At 37.7% G+C, this 27,241-nt stretch overlaps 3 protein-coding genes across 8 annotated transcripts; 1 reads left to right on the forward strand and 2 right to left on the reverse strand.

Moving 5' to 3' along the window:
* Positions 1-191: 191 nt before the first annotated feature.
* On the reverse strand, positions 192-5,969 carry LOC143919045 (uncharacterized). The gene is made up of 4 exons (XM_077441225.1): positions 5,697-5,969; positions 3,169-3,250; positions 2,939-3,089; positions 192-979 (listed from the first exon to the last, which is right to left on the reverse strand). Exons 1-4 carry the CDS (start codon positions 5,794-5,796, stop codon positions 731-733), a joined length of 582 nt encoding a protein of 193 aa, XP_077297351.1. The 5' UTR covers positions 5,797-5,969; the 3' UTR covers positions 192-730.
* Positions 5,970-18,703: 12,734 nt separating this feature from the next.
* On the forward strand, positions 18,704-23,013 carry LOC143918530 (glucose-fructose oxidoreductase domain-containing protein 1). 6 transcript variants are annotated; one of them, XM_077440462.1, is made up of 3 exons: positions 18,704-21,033; positions 21,132-21,262; positions 21,696-23,013. In XM_077440462.1, the coding sequence occupies exon 1, from the start codon at positions 18,779-18,781 to the stop codon at positions 19,964-19,966; it is 1,188 nt and encodes a 395-aa protein (XP_077296588.1). In that variant the 5' UTR covers positions 18,704-18,778; the 3' UTR covers positions 19,967-21,033; positions 21,132-21,262; positions 21,696-23,013. The 6 variants fall into 6 exon arrangements, with proteins under 6 accessions (XP_077296588.1, XP_077296585.1, XP_077296587.1 ...); XM_077440459.1 differs by having other exon boundaries at positions 18,755-21,033; positions 21,681-23,013; XM_077440461.1 differs by having other exon boundaries at positions 18,755-21,022.
* Positions 23,014-24,718: 1,705 nt separating this feature from the next.
* On the reverse strand, positions 24,719-25,887 carry LOC143918792 (10 kDa heat shock protein, mitochondrial). Its single transcript, XM_077440855.1, has one exon. The coding sequence runs from the start codon at positions 25,796-25,798 to the stop codon at positions 25,487-25,489; it is 312 nt and encodes a 103-aa protein (XP_077296981.1). The 5' UTR covers positions 25,799-25,887; the 3' UTR covers positions 24,719-25,486.
* Between the last annotated feature and the right edge of the window lie 1,354 nt (positions 25,888-27,241).

The raw sequence follows: 27,241 nt of genomic DNA on the forward strand, positions 1-27,241 counted from the left end.
TAAAATATACATACATATGTATTTATGTATATTATTTTTGCTATTTCATTATTTTAAAATGTTCCTTTTTGGAGAAGTTTCCTAGCATGTTGTAATATGTTCTAATTAAAATGGTATAAAATTTGAAAACAAAAAGAAAAATTCTCTATTTCAAAACAAAAGAACACTACATTTTATAATTATTTTTATTTATATATAAATACATTATGCGTATATAGGTACAGTATAGTACAATAATAAAAAATATCTATATTATATTACAGCGATCTTTCGCTGCGAAAACCGAAGCTTTTCAAACTTTGACACGATAATAGTCCAACGCCATATCTTCAAGCTATAGTTTTCAAACTCCATTTCATCTTATGTAGAATTAATAATTGCACTGAACACTCTGTCGCCCTTTTCGTCGAAACAATCATACTTTTGTATGCCAATCTCGAATTAGAATTTATTATATTTTTTATTCGTAGCCATAAAACACGATTGTATTTACGAAGCTGTAAAACTGATATGTTGAGCAATAAATGTCGGATATAAGCACATTTTGAAAGCTAATACCATTGGCGGCCGGTTGTTTCTTATGAACGGAGGCACCCATCAAAGAACCTTCGTGAGATCATACCGAAAAAAAAAGCACTAAATGATGGACACTTTGACTCTTGCTTCTTCTATGAGTTCTCTTTTTTTTTCTATTCTTCCACCATATGATACACAAGTGGGACATTTTATATTATCCTGAATGCATCACGTTATCCGAATAGGTTTGTCTGATGTACGAGTTCTCCCTGTTCAGTTGGTCATAGTAGTTTTCGTTGTTTGCGAAATGTGAAGTTCTGGCATAGCAATTGTTGTTGTTGAAGATGTCTGCATTGCAAGACGATTGCATGTTTGGCTGTTGAACTGGTTGTGCTGGTTGAGGAGAGACGCTTCTCCCTGGACTCGTGTTCCAGGAACCTTGCTGGAAGGTGAACGGCCACGTCTGCAATAATAATTAATCAATTGTAAATTTACCTCAATTCAGAAGAATTTATATTTAAGATTTAAAGGTTTTTATACAAATTTGGTAGATGTGCTATAGTTGTTGGCCAATTCGGTTAAAATAATGCATTGAGAGCAATTGTCGATAAATTAGTATACTGTTATCAGTTACTAGTAGACAGGAGCACCATCGAGGGTATAAATGGTGGTCAGTAGTGCCACAAGGTTCTTATTTCTTATTACAATTCAACAAGCAGCGTGGACTAGTAGTTAACATATATGGTTTCGAATATAATAGTCACGGGTTCGAGTCCCACTGGTTGTTGCTGGCCAAACCTTGGTTTGTGACTCCAGGTCCGATCATTTATCCGATTTTCATTGAAACGGTTCCAACAAATTGGCAACCTTTACCCATTTCTCGCAATTTTAGAGTATTCAGCATCTCGAATTTCACTGATTCGTATAAAAATGCTGCAAATTTGTCCATAGAGATCTCGTAAATTTCCAATTTTTCAGCATCTTTATATAAAAATTTGACGATTTATATAAAAAAATGCTCCGAAAATGTAAGTTTATTCAAAATTTATAAATGTTTCTATGATGCTTTGTTAGAATTATTCTAAAAATTGTATATGGATGTTTGTAATTGGCCAGGAAGGCGATTTGTGGTTTACTTTTTAGGCCTTCCTGGTATATATGAATGTATATGTATATGTATATATATATTTATGTACATATGTACACTCGCCTTTACAGATCGCTCCAAAGCGATGAGTGTACTAATACAGATACAAAACAAAAATACAATTAATACAAGCATTTTTATACAATGCAAATTCATACAAACATCATCAACTATGAAATTGGCGAACCACAAGATGCTGAAAATTTGAGATTGGAAAGGAAATGCCAATTTACAGGAACCATTTCAATGAAAATCAGAAAAATTGGCAAACTCTAACAGGAAACGATTGACCTGGAGTCACAAACCAATGTCTTGCCAGCAGCGGAACTCTAGTGGGACTCGAACCCGTGACCATTCTGCTCGAAACATAATATGCTCACCACTAATCCACGCTGCTGGTTATTATTATTTTAATTTTAGTATTTCCCTTAAATCTTTCAAATCAAAGGCCAAGAGAAAAACAAAAATCAAATCGTATTATCAAATCATTAAATTATCATTGAATTTGTTGTTGAAATGTGGCTGGATATTGAGAATTAACTTTTTAGCCCTGACTTGCGGAGGACTTCTAAGGGTTGCCTAACAATAACATATCCTAAGGTGGTCTTTTGTTAAGTGTAAATAAATACCTAAATTCATTGTGAAAAAAGCAGAAATAGTTAAAATCGGCACCGTTTAAAAAAAACCGTGAATATATAAACAACAGCTGGGAACATTTGTGCGGACACGGCTTTACGAGTGGCCAAACACTTCAAACTATAACCGACTGTTTGTTTTTCTTGGATTCTCCTCGTGTATTTTACCTATATATATTAAAATATACTACATCTACTAAAATATATTTTATCTTGACATCTGAAGTTAGTTGCATCGACATAGTTGGATTCGCAATAATAATTTGGCTGAACAATTGAACTACGAACATGTAGAAACTGCTGGTTATGAAAAAACTCTTTCTCAACATAACCCACTACATATTAGTTAAATGCCAAGTTCAGAATTGAAGGTGCATTAAAAAGCGTGCCATATTTAAATTGTCTGGTTACTACATAGATGCACCCAACATCAGTGATGATTTACGAGACAATGGTATGATGAATTTCAAGAGAAACAAATGGTTTGCTTTGTGCCACGAGCTCGTACACCCATTTCTGTTTATACTGGGTTGGCATTTTATAGAGGAAGACCATATGGTGCAAAAAAAAAGTAAGAGAATGAGAGGCACGAGCGTCCGTGAATGAAAAATGGTCTAAAAATACGCATTAATTGTCTTACCAAGTTTAGTGGCCTTCCGTTGGACATGTCTTCGGAGGGTTGGTCAGCTAATAAAGCTCGAAGGTGGGCAATGTATCCGCTGGCCAACCTGAGAGTGTCTAGTTTGGACAGTTTGGTGTCGGCTGGTACCCAGGGTAATGTGGTTTTCAGTCTGTGGAGTAGATTTGAAGAGATTGATATATAACATTCATCTTTTCATTGTGAATTTCATACGTACATAGATTATTTACCTGCAAAACGCTTTGGATAGGACTCTCATTCTGGCCCTTTCTCTAGCATTTGCTGCATTTCTCTGTTGTGGTGGACATCGACCTAATTAAAAAAATATTTAAAAATGTACAGTTTTTACTTTTCCTATTATTTATACATACATATATACAGAGCTTTTTGTCATGTAGTGTAGTGGAACGGCGTTCCGGCACTTGTTTTCATGGTATTTTCAATGTTTCCATAATGTAATGACTAGACTCCGGACCCAAAGCGCGCCGTTTATTGTTCAATTGTTGTAAATGCTTTGTTAAAGGCTTGCCGAACCTTTTTTTTACACTCTAGCTTTGTAAATAGAGCCAAACCACCCCGTTTCCTGGAAAAAGCACGCTCTCTATCCGTAGTCACAATAAATAGTAATGACAATCCATATTAACGGAATTCGTCGAAATAGAAAACTTCAGCATAGAAAAGGTTGGTTTAAATCTTATTTAAATGATATTTGAATACAATTTTCTTCACTATAAAGTTTGACAAGAAGTAAGTTCCGACACATTTTAAAAAAATCCTGCATATATGCAGTGTTGTTTTCAAGAAAAAATCTCAACCTCGACAAATTCTTAATAATCAGTTTACTATCTACTTTGATTGTACATTAATGCATATAAATAGTATATATGTACATATATCCAGCAGTATAGCTCGGTGGTTGCGATAATGCCAGATACAAGAGGTCCCAGGCTTGAGCCCTGGTTTGAACACGATTGAAAAGAATTTATTTTGAGTATTTCCGCAGTGCTGCTGGTCAGATTTGGATATTTGTGACCCCAAGTCAATCGTTTCCTATCAGAATTTGTCAATGTATCTGATTTCACTGTTGAAACGATTCCTCATGAAATTGGCAACTAAATTACCTACGATACCTTAGAGATCGGCGGCTGAGTTTCCGCCATACAATGGCAATAAACCTCTCCATTGTTAGAGAAAGCAGTAGAGCAAAAAAATGGTTGACAATAGAAATTGACAATAGTGAACCATATTTTTTAGCCGTCGAGCATCTTGTCCGCTGATATACATATATCTATAAACCATAAATTTATATAAGTATGTACAAATTTAAGTTTAAAGGTATCGCTTTAGAGCTATCTGTAATGGCACCATGGTAAAAACATAAATGTTATTGAATATATATTTAAATAGTCAATAATCGACCATTCAATGGCCTATGTACGATATAAGACGATAAACGATATATAATTAATTAAGCCAGCAGTTTGGCTTAGTGATAGCGTATATATTTAGCATCACTGAGGTCATAGGTTCGTGTCCTCGCCACTGCTGGTTAGATTTGGGGGTTTTGTGACTCCAAATCGATCGTTTCTCTATCAGAGTTTGCCAATTTTATCTGATCATTGCTGAAACGGTTCCTGAAAATTGGTATTAAAAAATCTAATCCTGTTGTCACAAAAATCTGCCTGTGTATAATTTGTATTAATTATACACAGTAATCTGAAATCCATAGATGTCACTATGATTATTATTTCTGATTAATTGTTATATTCTATATATTTTGATTCTATATGTATGTATTACTGTATTTCTGATTTCTGATTGTTTATGTATTTCATTAACGTACACCCGTCGCATTGGAGCAAATCTGTAATGGCGAGTGTGTATTGATTGTGACAATAAAATAAAATAAAATAAAATAATAATAATAATTATTATTTTTAGTTGTTTGTGTATATATATGTTTTGTTTTTGTTATGTCTAATTTATTATTTTGTTTCTTGTCTTTTCTGTTATATTTTTGACCATTGTGGCGCATTAGGAATTCCTGTAATGCTACAACGGTCCAAACTTTAAATAAATAAATAAATAATCCAATTTAGTTATTATTTATTCGGCGGTAAAATAGCTCGTTTCATATGAACAAAAATAAATATATACATAAGTTGAAACACAAAACTGTCACAAAGTCAGCTATACGAGTACGTGTATTTGAAACGTATTATGAAATTTTTTTGGAAATAAGTTTAAAACGCAATAAAGCCATTTAAGTATATAATTATTTTAATTGACACATCAGGGCTACAATTTCAAAATTTGTATCAACAAATGGAAAGTACACATAGTAGATTATTTACTAATTTTATTTGTCGAAAGATGAGCATTCAGATGTTTGGGTATTTTTCTATCAAATGACAAGAAAAAATGAAATATTAATGTTTCATACTTAAAGGATTTTAGAACATTTGAATTTAGAATATTTGAATTCAATTGTTTCAAGTAAATGTTTAAATTTTCATTTAAATACGTATGAGTGTTTTGAAAATTGATTGTATAAACCTTTAAGTGTTATTAAACACATTTTAAATAAAATTTAAAATTTAAATCAAATAATAATTATCAAAAAAAAAATTGTTAGGTATGAAAATATTGCGTGAAAATGTCTCCAACAAATCAAAATGCGTTTCAATTCGACTCTTCAAATTTTCAATATAATAAATTTCACGGTGAATACTAAATAATAAAATAGTTTAATAAATACCCGAATTGGACGATAGATCATCGTTGTTCAAGGAATCTTCATCGTCATCCAGAGTCAACTGCTCGGCCGGCGACGGCGATCTTCTTCTTCTGCGAGGCATGATTCCGAATTTTCCGAAATTTTCACAATCGCACGGAAAAGCAGAAGGTCGGGAACATTTCAATGTTCAGTGGCAATTTTTGCCTCGCAATTGTCATCGTCCCAAATATTCGTTGATTTTTCGGCGGACGTGTCGTCGATCCAGCCCGCGATCGCGGTAATCCATTCGGAACTAATCTCCGATGACGGCTGCAATTAGCGAGGATTCTCGGGACGAAAGTGAAATCCACAAAACCAGGGGTTGTCAACTACCCCCACAACGCTAAAAATATATTGTACAAGATGGACATGTGATAATCTATACAATGTGACTTGCAGGGGAAAATGTTTGAAAAGATAAATATTAAACCAAAAAGTATATTGTCACTCATACGTGTAGGAATGACTTTGTATAGATTATGAAACATTTTTATAATTGACTATGTTTTCTCTATATATTTCAATGGTACAATTAAATAACAAAAACAATATTAAATTTGATTTTATAATTAATATATTTAAATGATTTTAGAATTCTTTAGAATGATTTTAGAGTCCCTGTAGGAAGGGTGTGAAACCCCCTCCATGCGTTGCATTCCCGAATCATCATATGTTATGTTTGGGACTATGTCTTGTGACTATGATTTCTATTTTTTTGTATAGTAAATTATGGATACTATAAATGTACCTATTGCGTTAGCTAGTTTTATAATTATTTAAGAAAAAATCAGTTTTGTATTAAATGTTGTGTAAAAAATAAGACAAAGGAAAATTAGGGAAGTGATAGCAGTTCTAAATGAAAATTTATTAATATACGGCATTAAACTTTTCACGATGGAGAGAATCAGGTGGAGATCTAATATTTTACCTGTAGTTCTGATTTCAAAAGAGCTATATGTACGTATAGGAAGAAATGAGGAGTTAGATGAAAGAGAAGTTAAATGAAAGAGAAGTTAATGAAAGGACAAGTAAGATGAAGAGGATAAAAAAAGAAGGAAAAAGCGAGGCCGCGCCTACCATATGTATAAATGTGTGCAACGCACACAGGCGGCCGAAATATAAAGGCGGCTGAAATAAATGCGAGTCAAAAAAATTATATTCCTTAAAAAATACGAAACACTTGTGGATTTCTGTTGCAAGCTACAACTTGTATCACACCCGAACTATGTATAATTCGGGGATATAACGAAATAGCAGGTAAAACTTCGGTCCGCATAGAGCTAATTCTTTTATTTTCTATTATATTTGTGATGTTAAGTATTGGTTGGTCATCGAAAGAAGAATGTCCTAGATGTGGGATTGGGAGTAAAAACACTATATTTTCACTAAAGAACTTGAAAATGTTCAGTCTCTTATGATTAATATGAGTTATACAAATGCTGATAAAATTAAAGAGTGGCCCATTTAAATAGTAAGTAAGAGGTTAGAATACTAATATACACATCGTTTATTTGTGTCAATAGATAGATTTGTTGCTTGAAGAAAAAGATCTTCGATCAATCCGTTTTATCAGTGATGATAGATGCAAATGGATGCAAAACTTGGTCATTGACGTCAGAATGCTGCATAAAGTCCAATGCATTCAAAGAAGTATGGAACGCTATATGCTCAGCATAACAAAGAGAAATAGGAAAAAGAATACTTAGGTAAGAAGTACTACAATAATAGCAGTGGCGTGCAGTGAAATTCTCTCTGTTTTTACCACACAGCGTTACTTAAGTGTGTGGTCAAAACAGAGAAAATTTCACCTGTCACCTGTCCCTGTTCCCCTTGTATCCTGCTCGCGCACACGTAAGTAACGCTGTGTGATAAAAACACGGAGAATTTCACGGCATGCCACTGAAGAATATTTGATACAGTGGAAAGAGTGAAGAGAATGAAATGGTATTATGCGAGCTACATAGCTAGAAGAACGGACTAAAGAATGGACGAATGATACCTGAGAGAATATAAAATAGTGCAAGGAAGGTCTCAAGCTAGATGGTTGCATGAAACCTGTGTCGGATAAGATAGATGGGAGTGGTGGTAAATGGCTGTAGATGATGATGATATAAATTTGTTAGGCAGCGCAATCATCGTAGGTATATAATAGGGCTCGGTGACTATTTCGCACATGGTTATCTCACATACGTCACTATAATATCGATCACGGAATATCCGGGGCTCGAAAATTCCACCCACCGAGAGTCGACCACGCAAACTATCACACTAGCGAGAGTTCGAGTGTCAGACATTCCGTATTTGCGATTTTCGTGGCATTGATTGTCGTTTACGATATCGACATGTACGAAATTGTCCGTTTAGGTCTGACCGCACCATGCGACAACCGAACGATCCGACACTTCACAACAGTACGCGACCAAATATTGTTTGTATGAAATTGTATGAGACATAACGCACTGCGTCAAAGTTGACTTTTCGTTGGCGACGTGACGCAAGTGTCGTTGAGTGGGGGTTGTCTTGCGACAATTATTCTCCTTCTTCATATAGTGACTTTGAAATAGCATGTAGCCATAATTTTTTGGTTTTGATTGCTCTTCTTCCTCGCATATCAAAGATACTATAATAGCGTCCGTTTTATCCATCTTTCTCCGAGGTACCGAACGAATGATTGACATAATTTACTGCGTAGTGTCGCATCGCTGTCGTTCAAGTGCGGTTTACCTAATATTGTCGCACACTGTTGTGAAGTGTCGGATCGTTCGTTTGACGCATAGTGCGGTCAGACCTTTTACCATATAATAGTACACTTTGATGAAACTACCTATGGACATGTATAAACCGAAAAGTATTGATGTATGAAATCCTTTTTTTCTCTACAAATCTATTCTAAATCCAGATGCTATTCAAGAGGTTCGAAAAACAGGATACATACGAGCGATCCACTCATAATGGTCACCCTTCACTAAACAACGAAGAGGGGATTAAGAAGGAGGAGCTTGATCAGATCACAAACTCTCATTGGCTTTGAATCGAACAAGGAAGAGTTCCAGAGACCACCCACCCATGTTACAAATAACCATTACACATCAATTACAAGTACCTATCCTATCAAACATCCTCAAGTAAACAAACCACGTGGATGCCACAGATTCTCTAAACCCTACCTTCCCAGCGGTTTATGCGGCGTCAAAGGTCCTGACAGCTCTTTAAATTTAAGGGCGACTTCCTGAAAGATGTGTCATCCAATACTTATTTACGGTCCTTTTTTTGAAGAGCTCACTTCACTCTATTTTTCGTTCCACTTTCGTTCCTCGAGAACGAGACGTGTCCTTACAATAATAACGTATCGAATTACTCATCTACTCTACACAATTTTGCACAATTTGTACTAAAGTGTTTCATTTCGAATTTCTGCTCATTTAGGATTCGCACATTTTTATGTGTGAAAGTTTGAAGGCGAAAACAATTGTTTCAGTGCCTAATTCTACAGATAAAACGTAGTTTCAATACAATTTTCTCCGTTGTTGCTTTTCCGACAAACATCGTTTATTTGTATGGAATACCGGAATAGAAATTTTATTACAGGGCCGCATTCTTCTATTTACAACACATCAAATATTATCAATTTGAAACTGAGCCAAAAATAAAAGTTATTCTTAATGGAAATAAATAAAATGGCCAGAATTAAAATCAACTTTTGGTCAAAATAAAAATAATTAATTCTCAGAATGGACAAAATAAATAGTCAGAATGGTCAAAAAATGAGCGGTCGGCGTTAAATCGTTTTTTTTTTTTCATTTCATTCATCATTGGATTATAGCTACTTAGCTTAGGTTAGGTTATGTTACGTTGAAACTTGATAATGCCAACTGCTAACCATGCATCTTCCAGTGAGATGTATCGTATTCGGGATGAAAGAATACTTAAGCCTTAAGGTCATGTATAATGTATATCAGCGATAGATCAGTCAAAGATCGTGGAGAGTCGTAGTGTTGATCTTAGCGAAAAATGATTCTGACCATCTTTCAGAATAATTCTTATCATTTGATATAAATTATGACCAATCCACTTAAAATTCCAACTATTCAAAATAAATTCTGACAAATCAGTATAATTTCTGACATACATATATGTTCCATGAAAACATGACTGACCCAAAAAATACGAGCCATTCTTAATTTAAGTCCTAAACCAGATGTCAACATTATATTATTCGTCTTTTGAGCCGTTTGATAGTACACAGTTTAAAGCGATGACAAAGATTAAAAAGCTTTCAGAACAGCCAATAATATATCAGAAAAGTCAATAAAATATCAGAAGCTACCGTTACCCGATCTATCAAACTTTAATTATATTAGTATGCATTTTTGTGAATCATATAATAGTTTATATCAATAATCAAAAAAATATATAATTCTGAAGATTATAAAGGTGAAAAAAACCATGGTAATTTAATAACTCTAATATTTTATTTCATTTTTACCATACAATGTGCCATGACAGGTTGCCTCAAAGCGACTACTATGCTCAAACTTTTTATATAAATTCTATACACATTCTACAATGTAGGTATACATATTTAACAATCAAAAAATTGGGATTTACAATTAATTGGATCCGTCACAACAATTACGATATATAAAATGACAAACTCTAACAAGAAACGGTCGATCTGGATTTAATAACCATCCAGATCTTGTCAGCAGCGTATGTAAATCGAATAATTTCTCTCCACTAGTAAAAAATGGCTTAACCAGTGAGCTTCGCTGTTTATCAATAAATGTACGACTACAAATGTAGAACTGAAAATGTCTGAAAATGAAACTAAAAAAGCCTGCTCCATTCAAGATTTATTATGTTTTTATATAAATAAACAACTGTTTAATTTTACTTTGGTTGAATTTAAATTTCAGAAGATTTCTGGTATATGTTTGTATTTCAATGCTTCTGCAAATATTTCCCCTTTTTAAATTGAACCAATTTGTAATTTTCAAATCTTGTTATTTATTTTTGAAATACCAACAGCAGTTCGGTCCTGAAGTCACTCAGATCGACTCCAGGTGGATCTTATCTCTCGAGTTCAAAGTAAGAGACGTGTCACTTTACGAGCCAAAATCGTGCCAAAACTTCGCTGTCAGTCTTTTTAAAAGACGCTCCTATGTAGACATTCACTTAATTGAGTAATTACATCGACGAATAATGTCTGTGTGTTTTAATTTAGTTTTTTTTTTATTTGGGAACGCATCCTATTCTATTATGCACTTGAGCGTTGACAGCAGTACCGCAGTGTTGAAACTTTTTCTTGAAATTTCTTCTCTCGCACAAAGATTTCTTCCGTTGAATTTTGGCTCGATTTTTGGACGATTAATGTTCACGTTGAGGGTTGCCAATGTGTATTCCCTCAGCTATTTGTCAAAGGGTGATTAGCGAGGGATTGGGAGCGTCGACCCAAGTGCGAAAAAAAAATAAGAAGAAATAAGGAGTGTAATATGTTTGAAACCGAATACCCACTAGAAACGATAATCTGGGTAGATCATTGTGAAATATTTGTCGTTTACTAATGGGCTTAGTTTCTACGAAAAATACTCGGAATAGGTTTTATTAAATAAATTTTAATACATTTTTTTTTCGTCTGTGTTTATTCTATTTTAGAGCAAGTTTATTCGTGCATCAGAAGAAACTCTTAAATGATCTTGCACACCAAATAACACTGTTCGACAAATGACGACTTTTTTTTTGGTTCAGAGACGATATATGGCTTTTATTATAGATCTATGCCCAGTGAATACGAATCTGGTAATAAAATATGTTGATTGGCTCGAGATTCGGAGATATATGTGTTTTTTTAAATCGCGCTATTTTTCTATAACTTGATGTTGTTCGGTCGACGTCTCAAAATCTGTCAATTTCCTGTTCAAAATTAATATTGGAATCTATAGTCGGCTATTTTATCTTTCATTTGTAGTACTTTTCAGCTTTCAAATATCTCTAAGTAGTCGTCCAGTTCAAATCAAAAGTCAAAAGTACGTATTTTCACTTGGGATTTTTTCCCACTGTTAATACTATTTTATATTGAGTATTTTCTATTGAAACGTGTTTATTGGGATAGTGTTCTGGCCACACTGTTTTTTTGTTTTCGTTTAAAAGGGTTAATTGGAAGTGTGCTGAATTTTAAATCGGTAAAATTGCGAGCTAAAAGCTCGTACTAGTATTTACTCGTATTTACACGAATTTTAATTGAATTAATAGGGATAATATATTAAATTGTATTTATATGAGAATTAAATAAAATTCCACTTAGAAAAATCATATTTCGACTATTCTTGTGGATTAATAACAAAAATTCGTTTATTTTTTCGAGGTAAGCCAGTTATCAATAGAGTTTTTGTTATTAATCCATAATCCTGCTTGCGCAAATTAAGTGAGCCTGTACGAAGGGGGTAGAGAGAGTTTTACCGCACGCCACTGATATATATGTATATACTACCCGCTTTTCATGTGTATTCATGGTAAACGAACGTTTTCGATTTTTCGGTCATCGGTTTTATGCTACTCTTTACCTTGAAATTTTTCTCTAAAAATTAATTGTATTGTATATATGTTACAGTCGAGGTGTATTTTCAGTTGTAATATATTCCAACTGACGTTTTAGATCATTCATATTCACAGACGTTTTCACGAAATCCTAGCCTCTCCATCAAACCTGGTGCCAACTTATATGTAGTTGATACGCAGTAACGTCGCTAGGCCCGTGCGGATAATGCGGTCTGCACAAGGTGACACCATTTTTGAGGTGAGACCAAATTGTTCAAATTTAAAAACGCTAATTCAACATATTCGTTGCATGACGGTCGTCGAGCGGCTACACGCCTCATTGCAATTTCTGTATATACACAGCTTTCTGTATTTATACAGCTACTGTGAAATCCATTTGGTGCAGCTATATATAGCATCAAATATGAGCCATAATTGGCTTTTGTTCGAATCCCTGAGAAATCTGTGTATGTACCTAAAGGTAAGAAGTCTAACTTATTTAGTCAGATGGAGACGCAATCCAGAAGCAACGTGTAGACTTAGCTTCTCTTTGGGCACTTCTCTCTCGTAAGTCATAACAATTAGCAAATATTAATAATTTATTTATTTTTTTTATTAATAAAAAATCTTTTTTAGGTGACTTCAACTATAACATATATAAAAATGGGTTTGGTGCAAACGATCGACAAGCGCCGGACAGACTGAACCACAGATTAACTGGATGGCTGCTTTAAACGCAATTCTCGACTTCACGAATGATAGCTTGCACATCAGATGACGAGTAACCTTTCGATGTGCACAGATGCAATTATTAAAATGGTAATTATTAAAATTGAGTTGGATCTTTCTGGCGAGTTTAATAAGGCAAAATTCGGAACTTAAGTATCAGAAGCACAAAACGTATACAGGGTAGGTATGTCGGGACTTCGGCTAGATTTCGCTTAGTGTAAGTGCGAGCAGTGTGCACGCATAAAGGTCTGTTCATACTTAACAGCACTGCACGGCTTCAGCACTGCACGACTCCGTTTCAAATATGTCATTTTATTACATTTCTATTCATATCTACCTACACGTCGCGGTCACGTCACGCTTACAACACTTTGGCCGAGTGCAAGGCAAAATCGGCTTACTTATACATTACAGGCCATGACGATACGGCGCAATATTGCTTACGTCGTATTGTCGAGTACTTACAATATGAATGCATACACGTGCATTCGTAGCTACGCGTCAGAATACAAGTCAGCAAAAATGTTTCGGCGTTTATCGAACGAAAAATTATGTATAATCGCGTTGTTGTTGGAAGAAGAAACTCAAGAAGGCAATAAAAAAGCACGGAGGCGTTTTGATGTGCATCCCATGTTAAAAAATAGAAAAACCAAAGGAGAGTTTTGGACACTGTATAAGGAGCTTGTGGATGATGGACAAAATTTTTTAATATTTCCGTAAACAATTTAAAATTTTTTTAAATATTTTTGAAATATTTGCGCCAAAACCATGTTGAAATATTGAACAGCTGTCAACTGTCACTATAGATAATTGGTCCAAAACAGCAAAGCGGCAAACTCATGGCACGTAATTCGCGTGTATATGATCCATCGCGTAATCCACGATGGCCAAAAAAACGGATACGATACGTTGACGGATGTTGCTGTAAGGTATGAACAGGAAATGTCGTGTACTGCTGTAAGCCTGCCGTGGCGTAATGAACATACCCATACAAAATGTACCAAACATTGATGTATAATACACTAGATGGGCCCAGACGTGTTATTTTGGTCGGAGATCTTGTCTTCACTAACTGAGGGTTGCGGGGGGTTTAACTACCGGGGAAGTTGGGTTTTTTTCCCTACGACGCCACGGTACCTTCCTTCCTACTAAGAGAAACTGTGCATGCGCCATGTTCCGACCAAGTCTTCATGGTCAGCTTTCGTGGCGTTACGACCAAAGGAGCCGTTTTGGAGGGAGATCGGCGCCGAGCGCGCGTCCCCGCCTGCTATTCGTTTTCCGCTTCGGTCGAGTGAACATCTCTGTTCGCTACCGAGTTTGTTCCCACCACCGAGTCCCGATCAGCTCAGCCTGGATCGGCAGACGATACTGGAAGTACAACTTCAGTATACGTCCGGTGAGAAGTGAGGAAATCGTGGTCTTTCTTCGTCGAAGTCAGATCACGTAGTCACGTGAGGAGTGAGGTTATCATAACCTCTCGAACACGTGCGCGCTAATTTCACGACGGACTCCCCCCCCCCCCCCTCTGCTTATTCTTTGTATTTATATATACATAAAATACAGTCACCATACAAACAGAATTACAACCTGTTTTCATTATTACAATTCCCCCCTTTTTCCACATCACGCATCCCACGCACATTACGAAGGAGAAAGGGACATAGCAGAGCAGCCGACATCAGCAGAGACCAGACCACCGACGACGAATGAAGGCACCTTGAAGAAACCAGCCCCGCCCACGCTTACCACGAGCTTCTACGAAACCGACTTCCGGGGTGCTCTCGAGTTGAACATCCCTGGAGTCTGTACATTTGGTCCTTCGATTCCGTATGTCTTCAGAGCTGGTCTTCCAACGTCGTCGAATCTAGGTTGGTCGTAATTAGCATTTTTCTGTTGTTGTTGTGATTTTTGGTCGCCATTTTGTTTCTTTTCCCGTGTCCATTGTTTATTTTTTGACGTGTCCAAAATGGAAGCACTTCGGAATACGCGGAAAAGCATTCGCGCTCGGTTAACGAGAAATGCGAACCATTTGGAGGGGGATCTGAGTATTTCCGTGCTCCAAATCAGACTCGAGATAATTAAACCTCTGTTGTCTGATTTCGAATCGGTCCAAGCTCAGATTGACGAGCTGGACGAAGCGGAGGCTCGGGCCTCCGAGTCCGTCATTGACGAGTTCGAGACGGAATACTTAATCACCCTCGAACGATGTATGGAAATGCTCAGATTGCGGGAGCTGCAACTGAGCGCGTCGCCGGTAGGTGGCGCTGCCGTCACGATTTCCGCTGTATCGCAATCAAATTCGGCAATAAAATTGCCCCGTTTGGAGTTGCCCACCTTCGAAGGCAACGTCCAAAATTGGCCCCTTTTCTCACAACGCTTCTTGGTCGCTATGGCCGGCGAAACTTCTCAACTCGCCCGTTTCCAATACTTGTTGGCAGTCCTAAAAGGAGAACCCAATCGAGTAGTCAGTGGCTTAGAGTTATCTGATGATTCCTTCTCCCGCGCTTGGTCCATTCTGGAGCAGCGCTACAACAATAAAAAAATTGTTGTTCAGTCCCACATTCGCGCAATATTGGACGCGGAACAAATTGCGTCCAATAGTTACGCAAGTTTGCATCGCTGCATAGACGATTTTAACATGCACGTCCGTGCACTGGCCAACTTGGGCGTTCCGGTCGACACTTGGGACGACATTTTGGTCATGTGCATCACTAGGAAGCTCGATCGATACACGGTTCGACAATGGGAGCTTCAAGCGCCAAAACATGAGGAGTGCACATTCCACAAACTCATCGAATTTCTGACGCTTCAGTGCCAATCGATGGCAAATGCCGACTTCGTCTTAAAAGGCGAGTCGGATCCTCGACCAAGAACCATTACGAATCCGAAGGCAGCAGTTCTGCATGTGAGGAGGGAACGCCCCTCCTGCATCAGTTGCAGCGGAAGTCATTCTCTGCTAGCCTGTCCATCATTCCGCCAAATGAGCGGTGATGAGCGTAGGTCGAATGCCATAAAACGTCGACTATGTCTCAACTGCTTGAGGCCAGGGCACATAGTTCACGCGTGCCAAACAAAGCAGAGATGCTTCAAATGCGGTCATGCCCATCACACCATGTTACATGACTCAACTCCATACCAAACTTCGCCTTCAAATAAGGCCAAACATTATCGGAGCCCAAAGAAATCAGAGAACGCCAAACCCGTAAAATCATCGTCGGTTTTACACTCGGTGAGACGCGTATCGCCTTCTCACGCCCGAACTGTCCTGTTATCCACCGTGGAAGTACAAGTTCGCGGCGGAGATGGGCGTTCGCACAAGGTTCGAGCATTGTTAGATAACGGCTCCGAACTCAACCTCATCTCTGAAGACTTAAGAAGGCGACTCGCCTTAAAGTCGAAAAGGATGGACGTCAACCTGGTAGGAATAGGTTCAAATAGGACGTCCATTACTAGTGGCGCGGTAATTCGAATTCTACCGCGCATCCCCAATCAGGGCTCCAGTGTTGATCTCGATTGCGCAATCATGCCCGAGATCGCGAATCAACTTCCATCGCGCAACGTGTCCGAGATTCGGAGCCATTTGCCGCTTCATCTCCCCCTTGCCGATCCGTCATTCGATATTCCCGGTACAGTGGATATGGTGATAGGCAGCGACGCCTATCATGCGATGTTACGCAATGGCAAACGTACCATTTTAGTTCCCTCCAAGTCACGCGGTGACAGAGGAGGACGCATCGCGATGATGAATACAGCTTTCGGCTGGATATTGGGCGGCTCTCTAGAAGCGCCCACAGTTTCAAGCGATTCTCGGAATTGCCATCACACAACGGGTCGTGATCCGTTATCTTGTTTTGGCGCGAGACGTCCAGTCAAGACAGTTACGCGTCCCCTGGACGAATCGCGTATTTACGCGGAACGAAGATTCCGCTTGCCGAAGCGCAATGTACCCGCGCCCTTTAACCCTCACATCTTTCGACCTTCCCAACCCAGCTCCCATAACTCCTGGCCAGTTCCTAGTTGGCGCACCACTAGTTGCGCAACAGCAGGAGGATCTGGTCGATCAACCCGGAGCGAGGGTGCTACCACACCAGCACATGCAGCAGCGGCCCCTGGCAGACAGGGGCACAGGAGTAGGTCCTACTACTCCTCCATCAGCAACACCAAGCGAGCAGTCCGGCGAGTAGCTCGACTGCCAGTCGAGCAGCACTCAGTGAATTTGTGCAACGGTGTGGCGAACGTTCATAACGTCCCACATTAAAGTTGGCGCGTTGTTTGTATCTGTGTTGTGGATTCAGTTTATGTGTTTTAACTTAAGTTTTTGAGTTGCTTTTCTTTTATGCTTCTCTTGTTGGTTTGATTGGTGCTTTGTAATGGAGCTATCAGGATAGATTGGGACATATAACGGTTGAACAATATTGTTACCTAGCATTGGTGTTGGTTATTTGTTGGTGTTTTGGTTGTTTGTTTGTCTATTTTTTGTTTGTTTCTTGCCGGCTTAGTCAGCTGCTTATGTAGGATGGGAAACTGACGGTGGACTAATGTTATTTTGTTTGCTGACTGGGCTATTTTGTTGTGTTGTTTTTTGTTTTTTTGTTATTTTTTTGCTTATTTGCTTGGTTTTTGTGTATTTCATTAGTCGCTTGTGCACCATTAATTCTTATTTGTTTTGGAATTCGATCCTCTGACTTCCAACGGGGGGAGTATGTTCCGACCAAGTCTTCATGGTCAGCTTTCGTGGCGTTACGACCAAAGGAGCCGTTTTGGAGGGAGATCGGCGCCGAGCGCGCGTCCCCGCCTGCTATTCGTTTTCCGCTTCGGTCGAGTGAACATCTCTGTTCGCTACCGAGTTTGTTCCCACCACCGAGTCCCGATCAGCTCAGCCTGGATCGGCAGACGATACTGGAAGTACAACTTCAGTATACGTCCGGTGAGAAGTGAGGAAATCGTGGTCTTTCTTCGTCGAAGTCAGATCACGTAGTCACGTGAGGAGTGAGGTTATCATAACCTCTCGAACACGTGCGCGCTAATTTCACGACGGACTCCCCCCCCCCCCCTCTGCTTATTCTTTGTATTTATATATACATAAAATACAGTCACCATACAAACAGAATTACAACCTGTTTTCATTATTACAATTCCCCCCTTTTTCCACATCACGCATCCCACGCACATTACGAAGGAGAAAGGGACATAGCAGAGCAGCCGACATCAGCAGAGACCAGACCACCGACGACGAATGAAGGCACCTTGAAGAAACCAGCCCCGCCCACGCTTACCACGAGCTTCTACGAAACCGACTTCCGGGGTGCTCTCGAGTTGAACATCCCTGGAGTCTGTACACGCCATGTATTTTGCATGCGCCAAAAGGGAGACAAGTATAACACGTGAGGGCGGATCTAGTATATTCTAGATCTATGGTACCAAAGAATACTTTTCGTACAGCCGGATACCTGCTGAAGTCGGTACGTGCCGACTAGGTATGAACAGACCTTAAGGTACACGTGTCATTAATCTATGCTTCAGTGTGTCTAGCGCTTGTTGATCGTTTGCACCGCATCGATAAAAATAAATGTTTACTTGTCTGCTATGCAAATTTACAATTTTTAAATTTGGAGCCACCTAATTTTGTATAATACTTAATGGCGCTCTAACTTAGACTGTAGAAATAATAAAAATGTCACCCGCCCAAATATGACAAGCGATCAATTGGTCATTAGTTGATTAGTCATTGGCCGCTATTGAGTGTGCTAAGACTGAAACGTCAAGTTGACAGTTCTCGATTTTGACAGCCGTGATGTATGACGCGTGTTGACATGCTGCCGGGGATCGGCGTGTTCGGCACGGGGGCGGTGGCGCGCGCCCTCGTCCCCTTCCTCGTGTCGCGGGGCTTCGCCGTGAGAGCCCTATGGGGGCGCACGCTCGCCAAGGCCGAAGCGGCAGCCCGAGACCTAACCGTGGCCTTCTACACCGACAGCATAGACGCTCTTCTACTACGCAAAGACGTCAACCTAGTATTCGTGCTATGCGCCCCTAACCTCCACGCTCAAATATCAGTCAAAGCGCTCGGCATCGGCAAACACGTCGTATGCGACAGGCCGGCCGGACTAGACCAAGCCGAAGCACTCAAAATGGTCAGAGCCTCCCAGTACTACCCGGCACTCATATCTTTAATCAACAACTCGTTGAGATTCCTACCAGCATTTGCACGAATGCGAAAAGCCATACTAGACGGCTACACGGGTAATCCTCAACAACTATCAGTCATGGACGTCAAAGTACAGATGAGCTCACTATTAGGCGACTCGTACGATTGGCATTGCGACGACACGATGGGTGGTGGTACATTAACCCTCGTAGGAAGTCACGTCGTAGATTTGGTTACGTTCCTCACCGGACAGAAAGCTCTACGAGTGCACGGCGTATTGAAAACGTTCACAAAATCCACCGACAAGGTGAACGGAATACGGCAAATCACCTCGCCGGACTTTTGCACGTTTCAGATGGAAATGGATCGAGGATTGCTGGTGACGGCGACCCTCAACAATTCGATGGTGGTTCCGTGTTTCCATCAGGAGATACTCGTATGTGGCAAACTCGGACAGCTCGTGGTCAAAGGCGGCGATCTTCACGGCCGACTCCATAACGTCGGTTCGAAGGACGATGTTATATACTTGGACGTTGAGGACTTGGAGTGCCCTATGCCGCCTTCAGTCGTGCCAAAGCCGTATATAAAAGGATTGAGTAAGATGATCGGCGCGTTGAAAGAAGCGTTCTTGCCCGTTACGGAACAGATGGGGTGGGTTAAAGAGGCCGTTCAACTGGCAGCCACTTTTGAAGACGGACAGTATGTTCAGGCCGTCATGGAGGCGATACGCAAGTCGAGCACGGATCGGAAGTGGGTTGACGTTACACTATTGACTGAACAACCGGATCCGAATCCGATGCTCTCGGCTGCCGTTCGCAGGACGACCATCTCTCTACAGTGATATTTCTTGAGACTTCTTAGTATATTTGATGGCATAAAGCTAATTGACACGAACAATTCAGAAATATAATGACGGTGATTTCATTTAGTTCTATAAGAATATATTTTACATACATATATAAAGTGGCCAGACACTTTTCAACCCAAGACACAATTGAAATCTGTGTCTTTTGGTCACTATATGTATTGTACATTCATTATACGAATCTCGGAGACTCGACTTGATTCTAGAACTACATAGAATCTACTGGCCCAATTATACAAACCGCCTCGATTGCACATTCAATGGGATTTTTAATATTATCAACATCAGCATTCTTCTTTATCGTTTGCTTAATGCTGAGCGTTGTAGTCATTTTTATCATCTAGAATCCAGTAAACGATCCACTTCCACTCCTCCCGGTCTTGTGCCAAGTTGAAAACAGCGTTTAGTCACTTCTTTAATTTGGTCCGACCATCTTATAGTAAACTGTCCTCGCCTTCCTTCTATTGTTCTGATGACTACCAGCTTCTCTAGACTCTACATACATTCTTACTGGTAATATGACCCACTGACTACCATGTCGCAAGCCTATCTGGGACGAAAGCTATCCTTATAACTAGCAGGTGCGGCAGGTATAAAAATGAAATTCGTATCATTTTTGGATACATCCAATATCCTTAACAATTTTTCAACAAAAAATTCCTCCAATTCTTCCTCGTTTTCTCAATGCTGAGCGTCCTGATCATTGATATCATCTGGAATTTTGGTGGACGATCCACTTCCACTCCCGGTACTGTGCCAAGTTGTAAGCAGCGTTTAGAGACGATCTCTTCAGTTCTTTAATTTGGTCTGACCATCTAATTGGAGACTGTCCTCTCATTCTCATTCCTTCTAGTGTTCCGGGGACTACCAGCTCCTCTCCACATTCTTTCTGACAATATGGCCAAAGTAGGAAAGAATCCTTTACCTACATATTGTGGTGAGTCTGAAACTGTCAGCTCTTTGAAGACGGAGATATACGATCATCTGATCCATGGAAGGCGTAGCATCCACCTCCAGCACCACATTTCGAAGGCATCTAACGTGTATCTTTCTCTATTTTTAAGCGTCCATGTCTTGACTCCATACAATGCAGACGTAATTTTGTTCTTTATATATAATATTTTTTCCATATCTTTGTCAGATCATCACCGTTATGACCATTCCTTTTCTTTTGTGGATTTCTAATTGGCACCCGGTGGAGATGGTCGAGCTCGCCACGGCAGTTGGTCCAACACCGATGTTTGTTTGCATCCTCTTTCCATAAGTATGCATGTATGTATATTCCGCAGCTCATATGGACAAACCGGTGACACGACAACTCGTTCACAGATTTTCCGTAAACCGATAATGCGCTCCAGGCATTTCGTATACGGCCATCTCTTTCTCTCCCCGTCTGTTCACCATGATCTCGTTTACTCTGCCATTACGTATGCAGCCATCTCTTTCACAGACCGTCTGTTATCGGTGAAAAAATGGTCTGTGAAAGAGATGGCTGCATACGTAATGGCAGAGTAAACGAGATCATGGTGAACAGACGGGGTGAGAAAGAGATGGCCGTATACGAAATGCCTGGAGCGCATCATCGGTTTACGGAAAATCTGTGAACGAGTTGTCAGGTAACCGGACAAACCACCACTGCTAGGCACTTTGGTAGATAATATTTTCTTCTTCATGTGCCCCATCATCCTAGAACTTCGGCAACCAGAACTTTCATCTGTACTCTGCCCATAGTTGCTCTGAATAGTGCTCGGTTGCTGAGGCCGTAACACTGCTGAAGATTTTTCAACCATGATGTTTTCCGCCGGCTCCGACTGCGCTGTCCTACAATCTTTCCCTGGATTACAAGACGCGGGAGATCATATTTCTGGTTCCGCATCTCTTGTCCAAGATACTCTAATTTGCGCCCTTTCACATCGTTAAGTGTAAATAACATGCATAGTCTTTTAAAGCATTGGACATTATGAGAAACTCGAATCTGCCAACGAAGAGGAACAGCAGACTTAAGTTCCCTTATAAATATTATTAAAAAAAACATACAATTAAATCTGTAATAGTAAGAACCTTACATCAAATCGAACCTTACAAAAAAGCCATCCAAAATATGTTCGATCACTTGCCAATGCGGTTTCCATTTTGACGACTTAACATTTCTGAAACCATCGTTTATGTTATATTTCATCTTTGCATTGTTGCTTATTTTACAAACGAACGTTTGTTGTAAATATTATATTACAAAAAATATGTATACCTATTTATTATTTGTCTGAAAATAAAAATTGTGCTTAAAATAAGCTTAATCGTCGTCGAATTAAACGTGACCATACAGAATTCGAGTACAAAATATAATATAATGGTAATGTGTTATATTTTCATTTGCGTACTAGATATTATTTTTATTATTGTTAATTTTACTGTATTGTGTGTTTGTAACTTAATCCCTCCATTTTTCTGTGACTTTATTTATAAATATACATGTATTGTTTTGTTTTATTTTGTTTCGCTTCTATATAATGTGTATTATATATTGTAACTTAATTTAATCGATGGGAACAATTATCCAATGTTGTGCTTTTAATATTTAACGACAAATTATATATATATATATATATATTTACACTTTATATTTAGTGATTGTAATTTTTACTGAGAATGCTTCGATAAGTTTTGATTGAACTGCGTCGTTGTTTAATTTTTATTGTGTATATTTTTGCAAAAATATCCAGACTGAATTTTGTCTTCTTTTCTTTTAATCATTTTGTACTACCGAGCTGAGATTATCGTCGAAAAAAAATTCTAAATCGATCAACGTGTGGTTGTGCATTTATGTAGTACACTTTTTCCATTTTATATTATTCGTTGTGGAGTATTTACATCGGCTAAATATTATAATTATATTTTTATCGGTGTAAACACTTAGATCTCCAGTCTTAAGTTGTTTTTTATCGTTTCATTTTTTAGTATTTTATGTTGCAATATTGCACCAAGTGATTGTATTTAAGGAATAAAGCATCTTTTGCAGCTGTATTTGTTGTTTTATTCAAAGCATCGATTAGAAATATAGAACCACCAAGCATGCAAGTTTAATTTTATGACCGAGGCATTAAAATTGTAACAAATCAGTCAAAATAGCACAAAATTGTACAATGTAGTTGTGAAAATCATGCTTTTTAAAGTTTTACCATGAACTAGAATCAGTAATGGAACTGGAAATGTTTCAAATGGAAAAATAAATACAACACAATCTAAATATTACCTACGTGATGGGCCTAATGTCATGGTATTTTTATTAATAAACTAATTTCAATGATATTATATGCAAGAAATATTGAGCGTATGGAGATTTAACTCACTAAGTATTTTATAAGATGACATATTTTAAATAAGGCTCATTTCCCAAAGCGAGACTTCCCGACTACATTTTTTACAACATTTGAGGCAGTAAAGTTTGAATTTCTGTACAATTTTTTATGCTAGAGCTGCTCAATGAGAACATGCTTATATCTTTATCTTTAAATGTCCTTACAGGAAGAAACCAGCTGACAGATCGAGAAATCGAAGTGGATATCTCAAGACTCGTTTTCCAAACATTTTCTTCGTTGAGTTTTTATATATTGAAAACACGTATACAAAAATATTTCACATAGTAATATACTTATTATACGAGATAAACATTAACTATTAACAAAATATAGTAAGAATTCACTTTTAAATGCGTATTAATAGCTTAAAATTTATGAATGATCACAATTTTCGCGTATATTAAAGATATTTCGTACATGTATGTATATAAAAAAACATTTGAGTGTACAATATACAAACTCTTATTTAAGTAGATGAAAAGTTGAGGAAACTAGTCTTGAGATACTGCTAGCTGGTAGAACGGGGCACACCAATTTGGAATCTTCTGAAATTTCATTCCCTTACACCACGCGGACTCTTTTTGGGCGTAGTTCATCTTTCCCAGTATTATTCTATTTACCTATTTTTTTCTTTAGATGCAAACACGTACTTATTTGTTATAAAATAAATCAAAAACAATGTAAATATTGTATATGTAGATAAGATATACCGTTTCCTTTTGTATTTAGGCTTAGCAACATTGATTCATCCTTCCGTAATAAACATTATTTCCTGTATTAAAGTATTCGCATCCTTTGAGAGTATTATTTTTAAATAAAATGAACATCCCTGCAGGCAGCTAAATATTATATTGCTTACATTGAAGTATTTTTTTATTTTTAAATGCTTTTTATCATTACAAAATTATGTTCACAGTACATCTTATATCTATTTGAATAGCTACTGATCATTTTCTATTTTTCAATTTTAATTTAATTTTGTTAGTAATCATAGTATTATATTATTATAATGTTAATATGTACAGCGTAATAGGAAAAAGAGCTCAAAAACCTATTTACAATTCTTATAAATGCTCATAATACATCTAATATATAATAATAATTAAAGACTCTCTAAAGTTGATGACCTAAAGCAGATTGTGTTTAAGTAATCTGTGTTTATACCTGAAGGGTATAGACATTTTGTTGTAATCACCGAGACTCTTCACAAGTGTTTTAGTATGGTTATGAGTGATTCTGTCATAGAATCTACTCGTTAGTTTGTTAGTAATGTCTGTAACAAACAGAATATTATATATGACATGCAGTTTTTTCAAGTTAGTATATATGGGTGTATTATAAATTATTTTTAGGGATTTATTTTGTATTACTTGGAGCTTGGTAAGGTTAGTATTCGATGTGTTATTCCATACAGGTGAAGCATAGGTTAAAGTTGATTAAATGAGGTGATGATAATCTGCTTTGGTTACATTTTATGGATATATGTATGTATGAAAAGATATTCTTTTACTATTCAATTTAATTCCAATAGGAATATTATAAGAATCAGTTTAAATTTTTGAATTCAATACCGTTCAGATGTCGGATATGTATTCAATTGCATATTGAAAATTGAATTAGTCTTCATTTTCATCTTACCTTCCATCTTTCTAGAATGTTCCATGTGTATGTGTATAGTTTATTAAATAAAATATTAAATATTCGAATAAATAGATTAAAACAGAAACAATTGAGTGTAATATCTTATTCTATTGTTTGTGTTGTTATTTTAGTGCTTTTCATATGGAAATATTATGCATTGAAGGAGTGTGATAAGAATGGAGAGGTCATCGCTCAAATGGAATGAGGCAACGTTGTGCAATAACTTAAAATGGAGGAAACATCTAGGTGTCGATGAAATAAAAACACATTTGCTTTGAAATTATAATAGAAAACTTTTATTCTTTTTTCTTTGGCGACTTAAAAATAAGATAACATCAGCAGCAGCATACAACGTTACAGATAAATGCACATCTAACCTAACCTATACGAAACAGAAATGAAAAGAACTGTATGAACACATGTTCAGGCCGTCCTACTTGGCATGTTTGTTCTTGAATTTTGGGCCAGAAGAATTCGTCTTCGGCCTGGCTTCGTCTCACGAGTCCAACTTGGCGAGAATGTCGGCCTCGCGGAAGAGATGGTACTCCGACTCGTCTCCATCGAGCTTCACCTTGGTGCCGCCGTACTCGGGAAGAAGCACGCGGTCTCCGACTGCCAGGAGTGGAGCTAGCTGGCGGCCATCACTGGCTCTCGCCCCGGCGCCTACAGCCATAACCTGGCCCTGGATCACCTTGGTCTGCGCCTTTTCGGGGATCACCAGACCGCTCGCCGTCTTGGTGATGGCTTCAGCTCGCTTGATGAGGACTCGGTCCAGCAGCGGGATCACGCGTTTTATGGCACCCGACATCTTGATTGAACAGACTTCGGACAGGAACCTTCTGGAAAGGAGCTTGCGACACACGTGCGAGCCGGCGACAAATGCCTATGACCACTCTGTACTGAGACACCTATCGGCGAAAAATTGAAGCTTGTTATAAATTTTGATGATAAATTATATAAATTTTTCTATTCATTACTAGATGGCACTAAATAACAATGATGATAATTTTGCTATTTTACGGTAATAATTGCCTTGTCGCTCGATTAATTATATGTTACGTTTGGAATATTCTTAATAACTTGTAAGATTTTAAAGAATTTTCCTTATTGTATTTGAATTTTATATAGCGTTAGTATGTTAAGAATTTTGGCGCCTATTTAAATGTGACTATAACTTTTACAAAGTAATAAATTCGTAACAAATTAATATTCATACATTCCGCTTATTGAAAGTACGTTTTAGTACATTTTTTTGAAGGAATGGTAAATCTTTTGTAATTCAAATTGGAAAACAGGGGTTTTTAACTATTATTAAGATAAGAAATTGATGGATCTTTTAAATAAAAAACAAATTCAAAGTTGCTTAAAAATTGTAATTAGTTTTTTGAGCTATTTTTCCTATTATGCTGTACATTAGCATTAGAATAATATAATAATTTAATTACTAACAAAAATAAAATAAATTTGTAAAATAGAAAATGATCAGTAGATATTAAAATATATATAAAATGCATTGTGGACATAATTTAGTAATAGTAAAAAGCATTTAAAAATCAATCAAAAAATAAAATCAAAGCTGCTGTGTTTCTTTAAACATTGAAAAATCAAACTTTTCTTTGAGAGAAGCCATCATTTATTGATGAAGTGGAAATTAAATATGGAAATTTTAAAAATATTAATTAAAATTAATTTTTGCTGGGATATGCGAAAATTTTATTATGATTAAGCGATAAATAAAGTGTCGTTTGCTCAATTGATATTCAAATATGTTAGTTTTTGTCCTACCAAAGTACTGAACTGCCAAAAAGTCGTTGGATTACTGGTTAAGAACCTCTGAAACAAACATTCATACAAAGCATTCTTCACAGTCCAAGGTTTTCCCCATAATTTGACATAAAACTTCGATGACCTCAACCACGTTCGTACGTCACTGAAGAAGTCTAACATTTTTCTCGGAACAACAGATTTTTTTCTCATATTTAGAATGTCTCCGGTGTGACTTGTTCAGGAATGGACGAAGCCAATCCGCGACGCCGGACAATTTACGACTCTACGTGCTTCACAGGTAAATAGCGCATTAGTTTGGCTAGTTTTTAGTTACATCTCGGAATGCTCAACCGAATTCGGTCCGAGGAAAAAAATCCGTCTCATTGTTGCTTCCACGGAATACATAGAAAACGCTCAGGTGTTCACGAGCTCCGAACAAGCGAATTCCATAGCCCTGGGAATGGTCATTGTTGTCGCTTTACGA

The sequence above is a fragment of the Arctopsyche grandis genome, chromosome 11 (genome assembly GCF_051622035.1).
Source record: "Arctopsyche grandis isolate Sample6627 chromosome 11, ASM5162203v2, whole genome shotgun sequence".
NCBI lineage: Eukaryota > Metazoa > Arthropoda > Insecta > Trichoptera > Hydropsychidae > Arctopsyche > Arctopsyche grandis.